At 54.9% G+C, this 15,340-nt stretch overlaps 6 protein-coding genes across 6 annotated transcripts; 3 read left to right on the top strand and 3 right to left on the bottom strand.

The window, feature by feature from the left end:
* The first annotated feature begins 3,904 nt into the window (after positions 1-3,904).
* On the top strand, positions 3,905-6,643 carry CDEST_04898 (Putative alpha/beta hydrolase-1, peptidase S33 tripeptidyl aminopeptidase-like protein). The gene is made up of 5 exons (XM_062921057.1): positions 3,905-5,056; positions 5,125-5,186; positions 5,243-5,671; positions 5,730-5,795; positions 5,857-6,643. The coding sequence occupies exons 1-5, from the start codon at positions 4,063-4,065 to the stop codon at positions 6,358-6,360; spliced, it is 2,055 nt and encodes a 684-aa protein (XP_062777108.1). The 5' UTR covers positions 3,905-4,062; the 3' UTR covers positions 6,361-6,643.
* A 2,333-nt stretch (positions 6,644-8,976) lies between these two features.
* Positions 8,977-9,963, bottom strand: CDEST_04897 (uncharacterized protein; the record flags this gene model as incomplete). Its single annotated transcript, XM_062921056.1, has 2 exons — positions 9,248-9,963; positions 8,977-9,155 (listed from the first exon to the last, which is right to left on the bottom strand). The coding sequence occupies exons 1-2, from the start codon at positions 9,630-9,632 to the stop codon at positions 8,977-8,979; spliced, it is 564 nt and encodes a 187-aa protein (XP_062777107.1). The 5' UTR covers positions 9,633-9,963.
* Positions 9,964-10,010: 47 nt separating this feature from the next.
* On the top strand, positions 10,011-10,769 carry CDEST_04896 (Putative glucose-repressible protein Grg1; the record flags this gene model as incomplete). Its single annotated transcript, XM_062921055.1, has 2 exons — positions 10,011-10,444; positions 10,499-10,769. 2 exons carry the CDS (start codon positions 10,011-10,013, stop codon positions 10,590-10,592), a joined length of 528 nt encoding a protein of 175 aa, XP_062777106.1. The 3' UTR covers positions 10,593-10,769.
* Positions 10,770-11,017: 248 nt separating this feature from the next.
* On the top strand, positions 11,018-12,470 carry CDEST_04895 (Putative emopamil-binding protein). The gene is made up of 3 exons (XM_062921054.1): positions 11,018-11,526; positions 11,578-11,713; positions 11,779-12,470. The coding sequence occupies exons 1-3, from the start codon at positions 11,125-11,127 to the stop codon at positions 11,967-11,969; spliced, it is 729 nt and encodes a 242-aa protein (XP_062777105.1). The 5' UTR covers positions 11,018-11,124; the 3' UTR covers positions 11,970-12,470.
* Positions 12,471-12,682: 212 nt separating this feature from the next.
* CDEST_04894 (Putative TMEM14 family protein) lies at positions 12,683-13,520 on the bottom strand. Its single transcript, XM_062921053.1, has 3 exons — positions 13,393-13,520; positions 13,223-13,315; positions 12,683-13,131 (listed from the first exon to the last, which is right to left on the bottom strand). The coding sequence occupies exons 1-3, from the start codon at positions 13,427-13,429 to the stop codon at positions 12,935-12,937; spliced, it is 327 nt and encodes a 108-aa protein (XP_062777104.1). The 5' UTR covers positions 13,430-13,520; the 3' UTR covers positions 12,683-12,934.
* A 472-nt stretch (positions 13,521-13,992) lies between these two features.
* On the bottom strand, positions 13,993-15,308 carry CDEST_04893 (Putative P-loop containing nucleoside triphosphate hydrolase; the record flags this gene model as incomplete). Its single annotated transcript, XM_062921052.1, has 2 exons — positions 13,993-14,286; positions 14,337-15,308. The coding sequence occupies 2 exons, from the start codon at positions 15,306-15,308 to the stop codon at positions 13,993-13,995; spliced, it is 1,266 nt and encodes a 421-aa protein (XP_062777103.1).
* Positions 15,309-15,340: the final 32 nt, after the last annotated feature.

Raw genomic sequence — 15,340 nt, 5'->3', positions numbered from 1 at the left:
TTTGTTGCACGACGCAGCGAGATGCGACTTGACCCTGGCAGTTTGTATACGCATGCAGTTGTAAGTAGTACACTTTATGGGGACGCAGTATTCAAAGTGTGGGTCAGTCGCTCTTGAGACCACGCCAAGAAGTCTTGCGTTGGTAGCCAGGACCTGCACGGCAACGATGTTGACGTTCCTGCTTATCTGCTTCGTCGGCGTGTGGATGGGATGAAGGAGACGGGCGCCCAGAATGTACGCTTGAAAAGAGATTTGGAAGAGAGGAAAAAGAGAGGCTCACAACTCCAAAAAAGCTTGGCACTTGGCGGGTCGCCGTGCGGCCGGTGTCGTCTTCTGTTTGGTGGGCTGACGTTGCAACCCCCCTCTTGAGTGGTTGCTCATAGCTCGATAGGTCAGTAGGGCAGAGCGAGGATGTGCGATGGCCAAGAAGCCCAAGAGATCTCCCCGGTGTTGGCATTGTCAAATCCTGCGGCGAATCGAGTTCCTAAGCCTGCCAAGGGCAATCATCCAGTGCCCGGGCCAGGGCAGAGAGGCATTTGAGGGTTGCCAAACAACGACGGGGTTGAGCCGGGGGTTTTTTCCTTCTTCTTTTTCTTTTCTTTTTGTTCTCCTCGCTTTCGAGTGGTGCTGGCTGCCCACACACACACGTGCCAGATGCCAGGATGGTGTCCCTTTCGAATAATGTTTCCTCAAACCTGGGTCGCGGATACTACTGAGGTTGCAGGCAGAAGTTTTAGCTCCCATGTCAGGTAGATTTTGGAGGTGCAGCCACACTCAACTCGACAGCAGTACATCTAGCTACTGAGGCACGTATACACGTACCTGCGTTTATGATGCACGTACCTGCAAGGGTCAGGCTCGTTGGCCTCATCTTGCACGCTATCTACCGGTACATTGTAGCAGAAAGATAAAACTTACCACCTACCGTAGTAGAAAAAGTCCAGTGATCAGTGTAAGGGCAAATGCATGACGGCGGACCCTCGATGGAATTTTCCATGGCCAAGGGTCAGTCAGTTAGGAGGGGCCGTTCGAACCCCGTGGAAAGGTGTCAAAGCGAGAGGGGTCCAGCTGTGTGACTGACTTGCCGGGATGCAATGCAGAAATGCAGAAATGCAGAGAGGGCGGATGAGTTCGACCAAGCACGGCGACTGCCGAGTGTGAGCGAGGTCGTCGAAGTTCGAAAGCAGGTTCTGTAGTGCTGCAGCCGCCTGCATGTCTTGTTGGTGCGACACTCCCGCTCGTGTCTGAGACCTCGGAGCTGCGTGATTGTCGCCGTTTTGCGAAGAGTCTGTCTGGTCTCCAGTGTAGCCAATTTTAGCACAGCATGTCGTTGAATCCGACATCAGACCGGCCCCCTTGCATTCTTTAGCTTCGAACGGCGAGAGTCTGTTTAGCGGCTCTACGGGGTTGGGTTTTTAGTGGTACTTAGCAGTTCACATACCACATAGTGTCCCTTTTGGGGGCGCACATTACAAGCCTGAGTACAGTACATCATAAAGTACCTTAGGAGGTAGTCCTTCTTTAGTCAAAATGGCCGTGGCCCGTTGGTAACAGGGCTGAGGCTGGGAGCCGTGGAAGTAAGTTGGGGGGAGGGGTGATGTGATAGCGAGGAATGACCCCTGATCAATGCGTACCTGATATCTACCTGTAGGTAGTTGAAAAAATACCGCCCCTTGTTTCTTTCCCCTTTTTCTTCTTTTTTTTATTGTTGTGGTTGGGGCGGAATTTGGGGGGGGGGGGGTTTCGCCCAGCTCTTGCCGGGTTTCTCAGCCTACCCACCACTTTCTTCTTCCTTAATTCTGTTTCCCTCTGACTTGCGTTACGTCCCCATCCATCATGCGCCTGGCTCGAATTGCACACCAACGGGAACCATCGCCGAGTGTGGCGGCCATCTTCTCCTTGGTCTGATGCAAATCGGATCCAACTTGGCATCATCTTAGTGCCCTGTCTGTGGTGTGCGACTGCCACCGTCCCGTCCTCCTGCCATGTGGTTCAACGGCGGATGTGGCTGAACTTGGAACTCCCGACTCCAACGTCTTGGAAGTTAAGTCAAGTCTCTCCGCACCACCGTGCTACTGGCGTCCCATGCGGCCCCATTCCCTTCGGTTGCAATTTAGTTTCCGGTGAAGCTGTCCCTCTCCTTCATTGGATCCGTGGGCCGATGCTCGAAACAAGATCTTTACCAAGACCATTTATCGGCGCTCTTGGCTATGTCATGGTGTTGTCACCTCGTCGGCTGTCCATGTTGACTTCCTCTAGACATATTAACTCTAGTGGTACCTGGGGCCAAGAACATAGCACATCCTAATGATCTCATCAGATTGTTCTCTCGGTTTCGGGAATCGGGGCCTAATCGACATAAGCTTGCTTGGCTGTTCCATACTGACTTGCACGCCGTTACTGTCGAAGAAGACCCCCCGGATGACCCTGTGCATGCGCCATCACCCAACTGCAAGGCTAGCTGTCGACAATTGTTGCACTTTTGCAAGTACCGACAGATAACTGCACTCCAGCGAGGACGAAATGCTCTTATTCGGCCCGAGAAAAGCCCTGGAACCGGACCTAATGATACAGCGAGCATCGCTGAGGGTTGCACTCCCATTCCTTGGCCGACGCTCTTCGCCTCCCCTAATTTTGCAGGGCCGTTCTCTGTACCAAGAAACGATTCCCCTTTCAGATGGACACAACATTGTCGTCTCAAGCTTCTGCCATTCAAGCCCCTTAATTGTGATTTCCGCTGAGATCGGCCTGGCCAAGCCGGCAAGGCGGCACTTCAATGCCACCGCGGCGGTTGAGACCGTGACAGCACCAACGAGCAGCACGCAGCACGGCGATCGGTTGTCAACGACCAGCAGCGACTTCAGGTCTCGTGCATACGCAGACTTCAATCGTCGCATCTTCTCCCGTTCCGAAAATAGTTCTCGACGCAAGATGACCTGAGACGTTCACGAAAGTCGCCTGTTGACTGGTTGACCTCTTGGACGAACCGGTCCCAATGGGCTCTCCTCCCCCGTTCATGCGTTGCGTACGGAGAGTATAGGTCAGCTTTCGGAACCGATTATGGCCTTTGGGGCGACTTCTAAAAAAGGTCTCCCCCCCCCTATGTGGGTTCCAAGGAATAGCAGACACCAGGATCTGCCCGCTATGAAAACCTCCGCCATTTCTCTAGCGCTACCCATTCCCGTTTCTTCTTGTTTGCAGGCTGGGCTAAGAGGGTGGTTATGTCGAGCGTGCGGACTCCATCCCAAAACGTACCCAAAACAGCGAAACATCTGCGGGATGCTTGTCTGCCGCTGGTCGTACACGCCAAGCCCAACCCTCAGACACGCCAGATGGCCTGGCCGGTCCGGAAGAGGCGGGAGGTCAAGGAAGCCATTGCCGGTTGTCCTGGGGCCCTGGACCACCTCGTCGACAACATTTCCTGACTCGTCTCCGCGTTTCCCATCATCGAAGCTGTCACCGCTAGCGCTGCCGCGGCTGCCCTATATCACGGACGGAATATTCCAACGCCCGGACACGACGCTGCTACGGAGGAAGATCTTGGCGCTGCAGGCTTTCTCCTCGCACATTGCTCGACGTATGGACCGGTGCGCTCGTCTCTCCATCGACCTTTCCTCCCGCAGTCACCGTGCATACACCGAGACTGCCGCTCGGTAGAATTCCAGCCAAATGTCTCTTACACGCTTTCTGCATCTCAATTACTCGACGAGACACAGTAGATTCATCCGAGTATCTGGCCAAGTGGTTCAATGGAAAGGATGACTCGTCAGTCTGAGCTCATGACTGGTCAACGCCAACCAAATCCCCGTGCCGCGCTGGCTGGTGCAGCCACCAGCGCCAACCGCGTCTCACTGTTGCCTCCTCATCATCCTCCCCCTGATAGGTTGCTTGTACCTTGCTGATTGACTGCTGACACCCGACGCAGTAGTCGGCAGCGCCTTTTCCCTTTCCCCAGTAACAATCCATCCATCCATCCATCCATCCATCCACCCACCCACAGCACCACTGGAACTGGGGGACCGTCAGTTGCCTGACTCCTGTCAATTCCTTACTGCCACTATCATGTCTTCAATCATGCCGGCGAAAAGCTTCGCTGAGTCAGATAAGCCTTCTCGGCTTGTTCACTCGCAGCGGAGAGAATGGAGAAGGCCTCTCGTCCTCGCGCTCGCCCTCTTCGGCATCTGGGCATGGAAACTCAGTGACTGGCTCGACGGCCGCAATGCAATTCTCCACACGGAGCGGAGCGGGCCTTTCCCTGTCTTCACCGACTGGGACGACATTCCGCCATGCGAGAAGCTGCGCTGGGTGCGATGCGCTCTGCCCGGCATGGTTCCCACGGGTCGTGGCTATATGTGCGCCCGTTTGACCGTGCCGATGGATTACCAACGGCCTCTGAATTTGTCCTCCGACAATCCCAAGGTCCACATCGCCATGGTCCTCCTTCCCGGCCTCGGCAACGGCTTGGAGACCCGCCGCTTTTCCGAGTCCCCGCTTCTTCTCAACCCCGGCGGGCCTGGCGGATCCGGAACCACGTTCACGCTTCCGCCCTTCGGCCCCACAATCCAGACGGCCGCCGGAGGCATAATCGACATCATCGGCTTTGATCCTCGGGGCATTGGAGCCACGACACCCCGTGCTGACTGCTTCGTCGATACTGAGCCAGGCCACGAGTCCTCAACCGAGGCAAAGAATCTCGCTTACCTGCACCGGCTGACCTGGAATACGATGGCTCACGACGTCGGCCTACCCAACACTACCGCCGGCGCCACGGACCAGCTCGTCCATAGGGCCAAGGCGTTGTCCAAGCTTTGTTCCCAAAAAGATGGGGATGCGGGTGGATTTAGGTACATGTCGACGCCGAATGTGGCGGCCGACATGAAGACCATTGTCGAAGCACACGACGCCTGGCTCGAGGACAATGGGTTCAACACCGTTCCGCTCAGCGCGGGCATGCTCTCGGCAAGCGAGGCGCCTCCGCCTTCTACCAAGGGCAAGCTCGTTTACTGGGGCTTCAGCTACGGCACGTTTCTTGGCCAGACCTTTGCGGCCATGTATCGTACGCTCCTCTCACGTATTCATCGGTGGCTCCCGGACAAGACGGCTAACATCATTTGTTTTCTCCAGCTGACTTGGTGGGGCGATTGGTTCTTGACGGTGTTGTAGACTCCAGGTCGTATGATACGCCCGTGAGTTTCTCCCATCCGGATTTCGTTCACAATACGGCATATTGACAACACGGCAGTCGTGGATCTCGAGCATGCAAGACGCAGACGCAATCCTCGACAAGCTCTTCTACTACTGTCATTCCGCCAGTAACGACTGCGCCCTCTTCCGTGATGGCGATGATGGCCCGGACCCCATCAAGAAACGATACGAGCAAGTCATGGCCAAGTTGCGAGACGAACCAGTTATCGTTGTATCTCGCCTGGGGCACATGCCCGTCGTATTGATGGAGGCCGATGTCAAGAAGGTGCTTTTCACATCATTGTACTCTCCCACCAGGATCTTCCCTTTGTTGGCCAACTTCCTGAACCGCGTCTTCGTCGGAGACGACCTCTCCGACTGGGTGATCGCGCCGGATTTCGGCTTCATCCGCGACCCAACTCTGAAGCTGCTAATTTACCCCGAAGAGAGCGCGCCGGCCATCGGATGTAGTGACCAGCGGTATCGTGTAAGTCGTGCTGTGGACGATGGTGGGGGACGATGCTGACGAGGGGCCGACCTGGTAGCGAAATGAGACATGGGAGGAGACGCTTAACGAGGTGTCTAAGTACACGGCTTCGTTCGCAGACGTCGTAAGTCTCCCTCGCCCCCCTCGTCCCCTCGGACGACAAGTAGCTGATTTACAACTCCCAGTGGACGTCCATTATGATGGTCTGCGAAGACTGGGACGTGGAAGCTAAGTTCCCCAGCCCCGACTGGGACGCGAACCTCCAGAGCCCAAACCCGATCAACACTTCCTTCCCGATCCTATTCGCAGGCAATACCCACGATCCCGTCACTCCTCTCTCCTCGGCCGTCGCGATGTCGCAGAGATTCGCCGGCGCCGGCCTTTTCGAGCTCAAGGCCGAGGGCCATTGCACTCTGGCCGCGACATCGCTCTGCGCCATCATGAAGATCCGGGACTACTTGCAAAAGGGTGTTGTCCCGCCGGAGCCGACAGTCCCCGCCAACGGGACCATTGCAGGGTGGGATACGTGTGAAGCCAGCGAGTGGCCTTGGAAGCCGTTCCTGGGGGGGCCTGGCGAGACGGAAGATGGCGTGCGTGCGGAGGACCTACTTGTCTTGCAGGGGCTGAGGGAAGTGCATGGAGAGATCATCGGCAGGTTGACACCGCCTTTGAAGGTGCGTCTTGAGTGATGGCTCGGGGTTTCACAAATTGCGATTCCACATAGACGGCATTTCTGGATGCGGTTTCCCGCCATGGCGATCTCGCCGACATAAGGAGAGTTTCCACGATGGTCGATCGCCGCGTCTTCCTGCGATCCAGGGCGTCGACCGCCAAGGTAGCTGGGCTATTGATGTCGGTCAAGCTTAAACCTTTTGAGAAAAAGAAACAACAAGATGGAAGCGGCTCCCGGTGGTGTCCATGCATGCACGGGGTGTCTCAAAAGCCAGACAAACGCTACTTGCCTTTCATCCCCGGCCCCAAAACGGTGACCCATGCCTTTTTATCATTTGAGGCTCAATGTTTTACAACACACAAAGACTTGCTGAGTCGAAGCAATCATGGAGGAAAGATAGATGATGCAATCCTGGACTGGACACGGTCTGTACACTTCCAGTAACCCATCTAGCGGGCTGCGGTACCCGCATGAGGGATCCATGTGGCGGGTGCACCAACAGAACACCCGCGAGAGAGCATACCCATCGTGAAGCTACCCATTACGATCTCTCGTCTCGGATGGGACGGCATTCTCACATCGTTTGGCACACTGTGTGCCCTCCAAGCCGAAGCTCTGGGTGGCTTGAACAGGAAATGAGCAGAACCGACACCGCTTTGCCAAAAGCCTACGAGCGGAGTGCCGAGCACCCGCCAAACAGACCCATATCACGCCGGGTCCAGGCACATGCCTTGTGGTCCAGGAACATCATTGCCGGCAAAGGCTGCGATGCCAAGTAGCCGTAACCACTAGTACTAGGCCACTGGCATTGAGCATTCTACGACGAACCTTACACGCGCATCTTGACCACCGCCCAGAAAGCCTCGTCCCGAAGCATTCTCCCCAAGCGCTGGCTTAGGCGAAAGCATCAAAAGAAGCCACTGTACCCCTCAATCCTAATGGGGGATCGACACCGCCATCAAGACATATCCGAGGTCAGAGGTTTGGCCCCGCTGCCCCGACCCCGAACGGACGTGCGGTCTTACCCGCCGATGCGGTCGATGACCAACTCTGGCATCGATCATCAGGGGCTGCGGGAATCGCTGCACGGGGAAAGCTGGCAGGCGGGGGCCACGCCAGGCGTGCCTTAGCGTCCACGATCGCTGCGGCGTTCCGTAGCTCAGTGTTTGCTTGTCTCGTCTTGTGTTCCCCCTCCCCCCTTGCGCGGGTCATTGGATCGGGTACATTGGCTAATTGCAATTGCCCGCGTGTCCACAGGTCACGAGAGGGAGTAAATCCAAGGGCGCCGACGGATGCATGGTCCAGAGAGACACGCGGCGCGGGCGGGTTCGAGAGACAGTTCATACGAAGCATCCTAGCTTGAGCAAATAGAGCGCGAGTTGATGTGTCGCCCGCATGCTAGAGTTGGTTAACAACACAAGCCAGGCACAAGCACTTGTCCGAGACCAGAGGGCAAGCTAAGACTGTCAACAAACGTTAGCAGCACACGAGCGAGCTCCAATATGCCAGCTCAACAAAAGCTTTACCAGACGTCGACGTGGCCCCGGAGCGGCGGCGGGGCCACATGAGACTCCGAGGCTCAGTATCTGACGACGCCAGGCCCCGCTGATTTACACTACACAGCCTTACCTTATTGAGTGGAATGGAGGATGATATCCGAGAGAACCACCGGATGATTGTATGTCTGGGAGTGAGCGATGCGTAATTGGGGGGCGGAAGAGGAGTCTGGCATACGTCCGGGGTCCGTCAGGATCCGCGTGGGCTTGGATGCTCAAGAGGGGAGATAGCCGAGGAAAGGGAAACTGACGTGTTTTCAATATGTCGTTGTGGTGACGTATTCCTGCGTTTGGTGTTTTCGGCCTGAGGGAGTCGTGCGGTGAAGAGAGCAAACTGGGAGAGCGCACGAGATCAGGAGCTGATGTCAGCGACGAAGATCTGGACAAGTGGATAGAGGGATGTGGCGGATGGGATGGCGGAACCGGCGAGATTCCGCTTGCTGTGATGCGCATATTTCGTCAATTGAATTTTGATGGGCAGTCGACGGTACCGGCATGTTCGCCCCTGTCGCATCAGGCGGGTAAGTACTTGCTGTGTTGGGAAGCGCATCAGTCGTTTCCTCGCATCGTATTCGTCAGCTTGAAGACAAAGCTGGGTCTCAGAAGCATCAAGTATCATGCATCGCACGAGACAGCGGCGGGGGGTCTTCCCATTCTCCAAGACACTCAGCCGCTCTGAATCGGAGAAGAACGTCCGGGCACGAAGCTGATTGTATCTGTATGGGGATTACCATGCTTGGGAACAATACCGGGGAGGGGGGTGGAGGTTTCGCTCGTGAGCCAAGGGAAGAGATCTCGATGACATAGAGTCGTCCGGATGTCCAGGGGCGAATCGGGAAACAATCCTCTGTTTCGTTGCGGGAATTCGACCGGGCTGCACAAGTATCGAAATGAAACCCGTATCTTGCCGGACGAAGCGGGCAGGCAGCTTAGCGTACTAATTATCTCTTTCCCTCTCGTGAGTCGTGGCTCGTCAAACGCTTTGAGCGGTCCAGAACGGTCCTCCCTAGACCCAAAGCACGAAGCTACCTAATAATGGCGTCATGGTGCACGGCGCTCTGCGACGACGGAGCGAATCAGCGGCACGGTAGTTGTTGTGGTCCGGTCGGCTTTCTGGTCTGTGCGCTCCGGCGGTTTGGCAGATGCTTGCTTGCGCTGTCTACCTTGTCCTTGCCCTGTGCTCTCTGCTTGGCCCCTTTGCTTTCGTCGCTCGTGATCCATTGTGGCTGCAAGCTTCTAGGAGAGCTCCTTGCCTCTGGTGGTCTTAACCTTTGGGGTGTCAAGCCAAGTGTGGAGGTGCTTCCAATGACGAGAGACGATACCTATCTCAGAAGGTGGGGAAGCAACGACATGATCGAGATTTGCAAAGAATGCCATCTTCCCGATGGCCCGCCTGCCTGCCTGTCGTTGTAGGCTGGTTGGCTGGCCACTGCGTGCAATCGACAGGCTGACGTATCTTGCCGGCCAACATTACGCGACGAGCGCGAGCAATACTCTGCTCTTTTGCATGTGGTATGTCTTTGCTGCAAACACGGATGGGATCAACCAACTCCAGTTCTGCAGCTGGAGAAGTGGAGGTCTCGTTGAGCGGGCGGGAGATGGGTACGTACTTCAGACAAGCCTCTGCAGACGCGGGGGCACTATGACGTTTGCGCATGTCTGTTCCTGCCTCCAAGGTTCTTGTGACGTCATTTACATGAAGGAGGAGCTCCCGCAAAAGCCAGAGCTCCATTTTGTGGCTGGTGAGACTGCACCCGAACCGGGGCAAGCTTTGGTCGTTTTTGATAGAGATCACCGCGTTGGTTCTACGGCAACGTCCCTACAATCCTTTCATGACCCCTTCTAACTGAAGTGACTGCGAAGAAGGCCCTGGTAGGACCGCAGTCCATGACGCCATCCCCTTCAGTTCACATGATAGACCCTGAGCGTCCTTGCCTGATGGGGTGAAACTGCGCTACAACCACGAGTGGACAAGCCCAGCGGAGGAGGGGCAATACGTGCGCAGGGAGAGAAAGCACAAGAGGCACGAGCATTGATTGTCTCTCGGGAAAGGGTCAAACGAGGGGGAGGGGCAGATGATGGAGGGGCACGCCTGAGGTACCTTTCCCTAATGTGCTGGGTGGCAAGCTACATGCATCACACCCCACTCGCTTCCAGTTTGGCTGTAAATGATCTCAAGCACGGAAGGCAAGACCAGCGGGGCAACTTCCGCAACGTAGGAAGGAAGGCACCACGACGCATGAGGCAATGGCTGCCTGCCTTCCCTCACGGGCGACTTCAAGGTGCTCCCAACTTCTTATATAAACCTCTTCTTCCCACCACCTCTTCCAGCCTTTCTTTTCTTCTTCATCACACTCACAAACAAACAATCTCAATCAACTTTCACAAACAACCAACCAAATCAAACAACCCAACCATCAAAATGGACACCATCAAGAACGCCGCCAACTACGTCTCCGAGTCTGTTCAGCAGGCCGGTGCCACCGCCTCCAAGGAGACCAACAAGCAGGTCGCCAAGGATGACAACGTCTCCATCGGCAACCGGTAAGCTTCAGCCTACTTCGATTTGGCACATTGCCATACTAACATGCCTTCCAGTGCCTCCGCTGCCAAGGATGCTGTCAGCGACAAGGTCGACGAGCAGAAGCACGACTTCAAGGGCGAGGGCTACAAGGAGTCTGCCAAGCACTAAATCTCTCTTATGATACCCCAACAATTGTCAAGGGATTCAAGGAAAGGCGTTTGGAACGGAACGGGATCAGCAATGAGGCAATGACGCCTGGGAACGATTACGGATTCTTCACCTAGAATAGCCATAATGCCACTACATTGCTAAGTCAACAAAATGTGTCTTTTATGCAAACGTGTCACTTGATAATGAATTGATATCTTTGAAATACTAGCATCTTGTCAACCCTTGCCATTCAATACCTGGGTTTGGTAAATATTAGTTCCATCCACGCTGCATGAGTTTGACATTACTATGAAGATATCAAAAACTGGCAAGGGTATCCATGTCAATACTATTATGGTCCGTAACCCAGAATCTGAAGTTCTCCACCGGGATTGTGATTCCGGCGCACGGATCATCAAACCCAACTTCGCGAGTTTCCATAGCTTCCGCCCGGCAAACGACGGACGATGCCACTGTGCCCCAGTCTTTCACCACTGACGTTCATCTTCCCCTCTAGCAACAATCTGAAATCAATCGAAAACTGCTCGTCATGTCGTCCGCATCCTCAACCCTCCCGCCCGACCTATTTGACCAAACGACGCTCGTATCCCTCGGAGCCACGGTCGTCCTCCTCTCCATCGCCATCGCCGTATCCCGCCGCGTCCTGCACCCGACGACTTCGACGAGGTATCGCGTCCTCTTCGTCTGGCACGCATTCGACGCCCTGATCCACTTCTTTCTCGAGGGCAGCTTCCTATACCACTGCTTTTTATCCTACATCCCGCTCGCCGACGTGCCCAATGCCGACCTTGGTGGGTTTCACCCGACGCCCGCGAACTTCCTGGGCCATTCGGACCGCATCTATGGCGCCCAGGCGGGCGGGGACAACCCCTTCGCGCAGCTATGGATGGTATACGCGAGGGCGGATAAGAGGTGGGCTGGCGCAGACTTGGTATGTCATCCTTGAAGGCCAAGATTGAACTGAGGCTGATGCGAAGGGCAGGGCGTGATCTCGCTGGAGCTTCTGACCGTGTTTGGTGCCGGACCTTTGGCGGTCTGGATCTGCTACTGCATTGCCAAGCGCGATCCTAAGGTCAATATTTGGATGATCATCATCGCGACTGCGGAGCTCTACGGAGGTGAGTCGGGCGACTGGATATTGGGCCCCTTTGTCCCAAGTACAACGCGGCTGACGCTTGGCTAGGCTTTATGACCTTCTGCCCCGAGTGGCTGACCGGCAACATCTACCTGGACACCAGCAACTTCATGTACCTGTGGGTTTACCTGGTCTTCTTCAACATGCTGTGGGTGTTCATTCCCTTGTATGCCATCTACGTCGCCTATGGAGAGATTTCGTCCGCCTTCAAGGCTCAGGGTGCGAGGAAGAACCTTTGAGCAGGTAGAGATGCGGTATCTCAAGGTGACTGCTGTGTCCCCTGTAGACTCTGTTGTTGCCCACCTTTTACGGTGTAACGACGATCAGCGTGATACTCGGTAAGAGCCAGTTGGGGCTACCTACTCGCCTCGATGGCCCAGCCGTGTCCGAGTGATGTCCAGACGAAGTTGGAATTCTCGGGCGGTGAAGAACAGGACGTAATCATGTCCTTAGATTAGTGAGCGTCGTTCATGTTTAAAGATCCGTAGTGGGTTGCACGTCATGTTTTCACGACATGTTTTCACGACACCTCAGACCTTTTATGATGGCAATGGATGCCAGGATGGTTACATATTTAGCTCGGGTCTTAGGTCCTTGTGAATATGGTGGATGAGCGAAGCATCTCACCTGTTAGCACTATCCAGATAGACTCTACAGCAACAATGCTCGCCATGCCATCAGAGAGCACTAAGTCTATACGCTAGAAGTGGAGGGATCAAAGTAGCTAGGCGCGCAACGGTGTGTAATCGCAAGACGTGATCTTGTGACTATAACCCAGCCGACCGTCCCCAGAGAGGTCTTCCTCAACCGATGTTCTGAGTTGTACTCAGCCAAAACTGCTCACCGTCCAGAGCAGGAAGCCCTCATCAAAAGCATCACTCACAGCGTCTTTGGTCCGCATGACCACCCAATTGCTGCGGCTACAAAGCTTGAGGATAGCTGCGTGCCCGCTCTCTTGGATTTGTTCAACTTGATCGTCTGCGATTTGCGCTGCCTTGAGGACAGCGCCGGTTTGCTAGACACATACAACATAAGTCCTACACCACATCGTAATCCAAGACATTTGCTATTCGTCGGAGAAGTCGAATCTAATTGTTGTTACAAGGCTCCCTCGGTTTCTCGGGAGGACGGAAAAGGAAACACGATTCGACATCCCCTCCCTTCCTTTGCGCGCGTGAAATTGAGGCAGGGCAAACTGATCAGTTCAGACACCGAAGCGGAATTCTCTGAATTTCTTCTGGTAGTAGTACGTCGACAGCGCGCCGGCGACGCTGAGGCCGATGGCCGGGCGCGACTTGGCTTGCGTGGCAACCAGCCTCTGGGCGCCGGCTCCCAGCAGGACGACGCTGCTACCCAACGCAAGCTCGGCGCCGTAATCCTTGTTCTTCTTGAGGAGATATCCTACGGGATTCCGGTCAGCAGGGGCGGGCGAGGGTTCCGGTAAGCACAATTGCGGTTCTATGCCGCGTGGGCGGGGGGAGGGAAGCCTGACCTGCGCAGGCAAAGCTGGCGCCGAGAGTCAGGCCTGCAATGAGAGACGGCTTGGAACGCGTGCGGTAGAAGCCGAAGGTGCCGCCGCCAGCCACTGTAGAACGACGCGGGTGGGTAAGCATTGGCCGTGTGGTGTAACCGATGGTCGGCTTCCAGGTGTTGGAGACTTACACAGGCCCGCTAGTGTGAATGCCGGATGCTCAGCCATGACTGTCACGTTGACTCGGATGTAAAATGCTGTCTGACCGTGGAAGTAAGTAGGTAAAGTTGAGCTTCAATCGTGAGCGCTTTCCAAGTCGAGGTCTTGATGAGGTAAGCGAGATGAGTAGAATTCGAGTGGGGCCGGACTCCCGTGCCAAACCACACATACTTTACCTAGGTCCATGACATGCGACATCCCATTCAGCATATACACTTACCAAGTGCATGAGAGCCCCCCCCCCCCATCGTCAACAACTTGCACCGCCTAGACTTGCGTACCTTTCTTCTTGTTCCTGCTAACAGAGCAACATGAATGACGGTCTATGCCCCCTCAATGACTAAGACAAACAGCTATGGCAATGACTGTTACTGTAATTGACATCGTCGGAACGGATCACAAACTCATAGTGTCTTCTAGGAGAATATGCTTTCACCGCAGTTTCAACAGAACTGGACAAGATGATCGGCCATGTCACTCTTCTGGTGTACATACGCACGGGAGGCAATCGAGAAACAATGAGTTCGATTTTTGTTTCTTAACTATCTTGCTTAATTGACACGCTATCTCAATCATGGAAGACCGACAAAACCCGTCTTGATCCTGAAGCTCGCTGTTTTGTCTCCTGGTTCAATGACTTCCAGCCACAGGAGTTGTGAGGCAACGCTGTCGGCAAGGGTTCTGTCATAGGGGAAGCTAACTGGCCATTCGCGCACTGGAATATCGGGCCATTTGGGACTGCAGGCGTAGAACCATTCAAAGGCCGACTTCTGCTCCGTCGTCGGGTTTGGGTTCCAAGGCGCTGTACACAGTGCCTCGTCGAGGTTGAAGTTGCAGTGTAATGCGACATCCTCAGGTTTCTGGGCCTTTCTAAGTACCCTATCTGATGATGCATTTCTTTTCGTGGGTAGAGAACGTCATTCTCCATGACTTGACCCATGACGGGATCGAACATCAATTTTCGGGTGGATCTTGCCAACACAATGTCTCTTATGTTGGGCAGATCCACGCTGCAGGCCGTGATGTCTGATACTTGGTCAAGTACAACTAAGGCGCAGCTCGCCATTGGGCTGGTTTCGTACCGGTACCACTTCAGGAACTCAGCTTGGTAGTGGAGCGTTCGGGTGTTGCACACTTTCCAATTTCGGCTGAATGCCAGATGTACAGAGTTGTTGAGGCTGTTCAGCGGAAGGAAACAGATGATTGTAGATGGGTCTTGTTGTCGGTCTGCATCCATGATCAACTGCTCCACATATGCATCCCAGTCGATCTGTGGGTCGAGGTTGTAGCAGCGGGAACTAAGTGCTTGTTCGACCGACTTGGGATCCTCGAGATCGTGGCCCAAGACCGTGCATGGGAGGTCGAGGTTTCCGAGGACGTGGTAACATGGTATGTCGAACGAGGCTAGAACGACCAGGGTGAATGCCCAATCTGGGTTTTGCCGCTCCTGTTCGATCAGTTGGTAAATGGCTGCCTGGGCGAGGTCGGAGGCCAAGGTCCGCTGACCGTTCAGTTTGACAATCAACGTGGTGCCTTTTCTCAGCATTTCCTCGAGGGCCTGGGAATCTTCACCCCACAAGAAGTCTGACCAGCTAAAGGTAACCGAATCGAGATTTTGTGCATTTGATGAGGTAGAGATGAATTCTGCCTCCATCAGCGTGGGTACGGCGAATAAGGCACCTTTTTTGAGGTTCATGGTCGCCTTGGCCGCGCGTGCTGCAACCGTCGTTGTCTTGCCGGAAGAAGGGGGTCCCGTAACCTTGAAGTAAGAGAAGCCGCGATTTTTCTCTATGGAGGCGCAAAGTTGCTTGATCTCTTCATCCCACGAACGAAAAGGCACGGCATTTTCAGCCGCTGCCTCAGGGGCTTCAGACATGACTGGTTCCATCGGGGGAAGGGGGGGTTGGTTGGAAGGAGTTG

The sequence above is a fragment of the Colletotrichum destructivum genome, chromosome 3, assembly GCF_034447905.1.
Source record: "Colletotrichum destructivum chromosome 3, complete sequence".
NCBI lineage: Eukaryota > Fungi > Ascomycota > Sordariomycetes > Glomerellales > Glomerellaceae > Colletotrichum > Colletotrichum destructivum.
The sequence above is the reverse complement of the archived record's forward strand: the minus strand, read 5'-3'. Positions and strand labels throughout refer to the sequence as shown.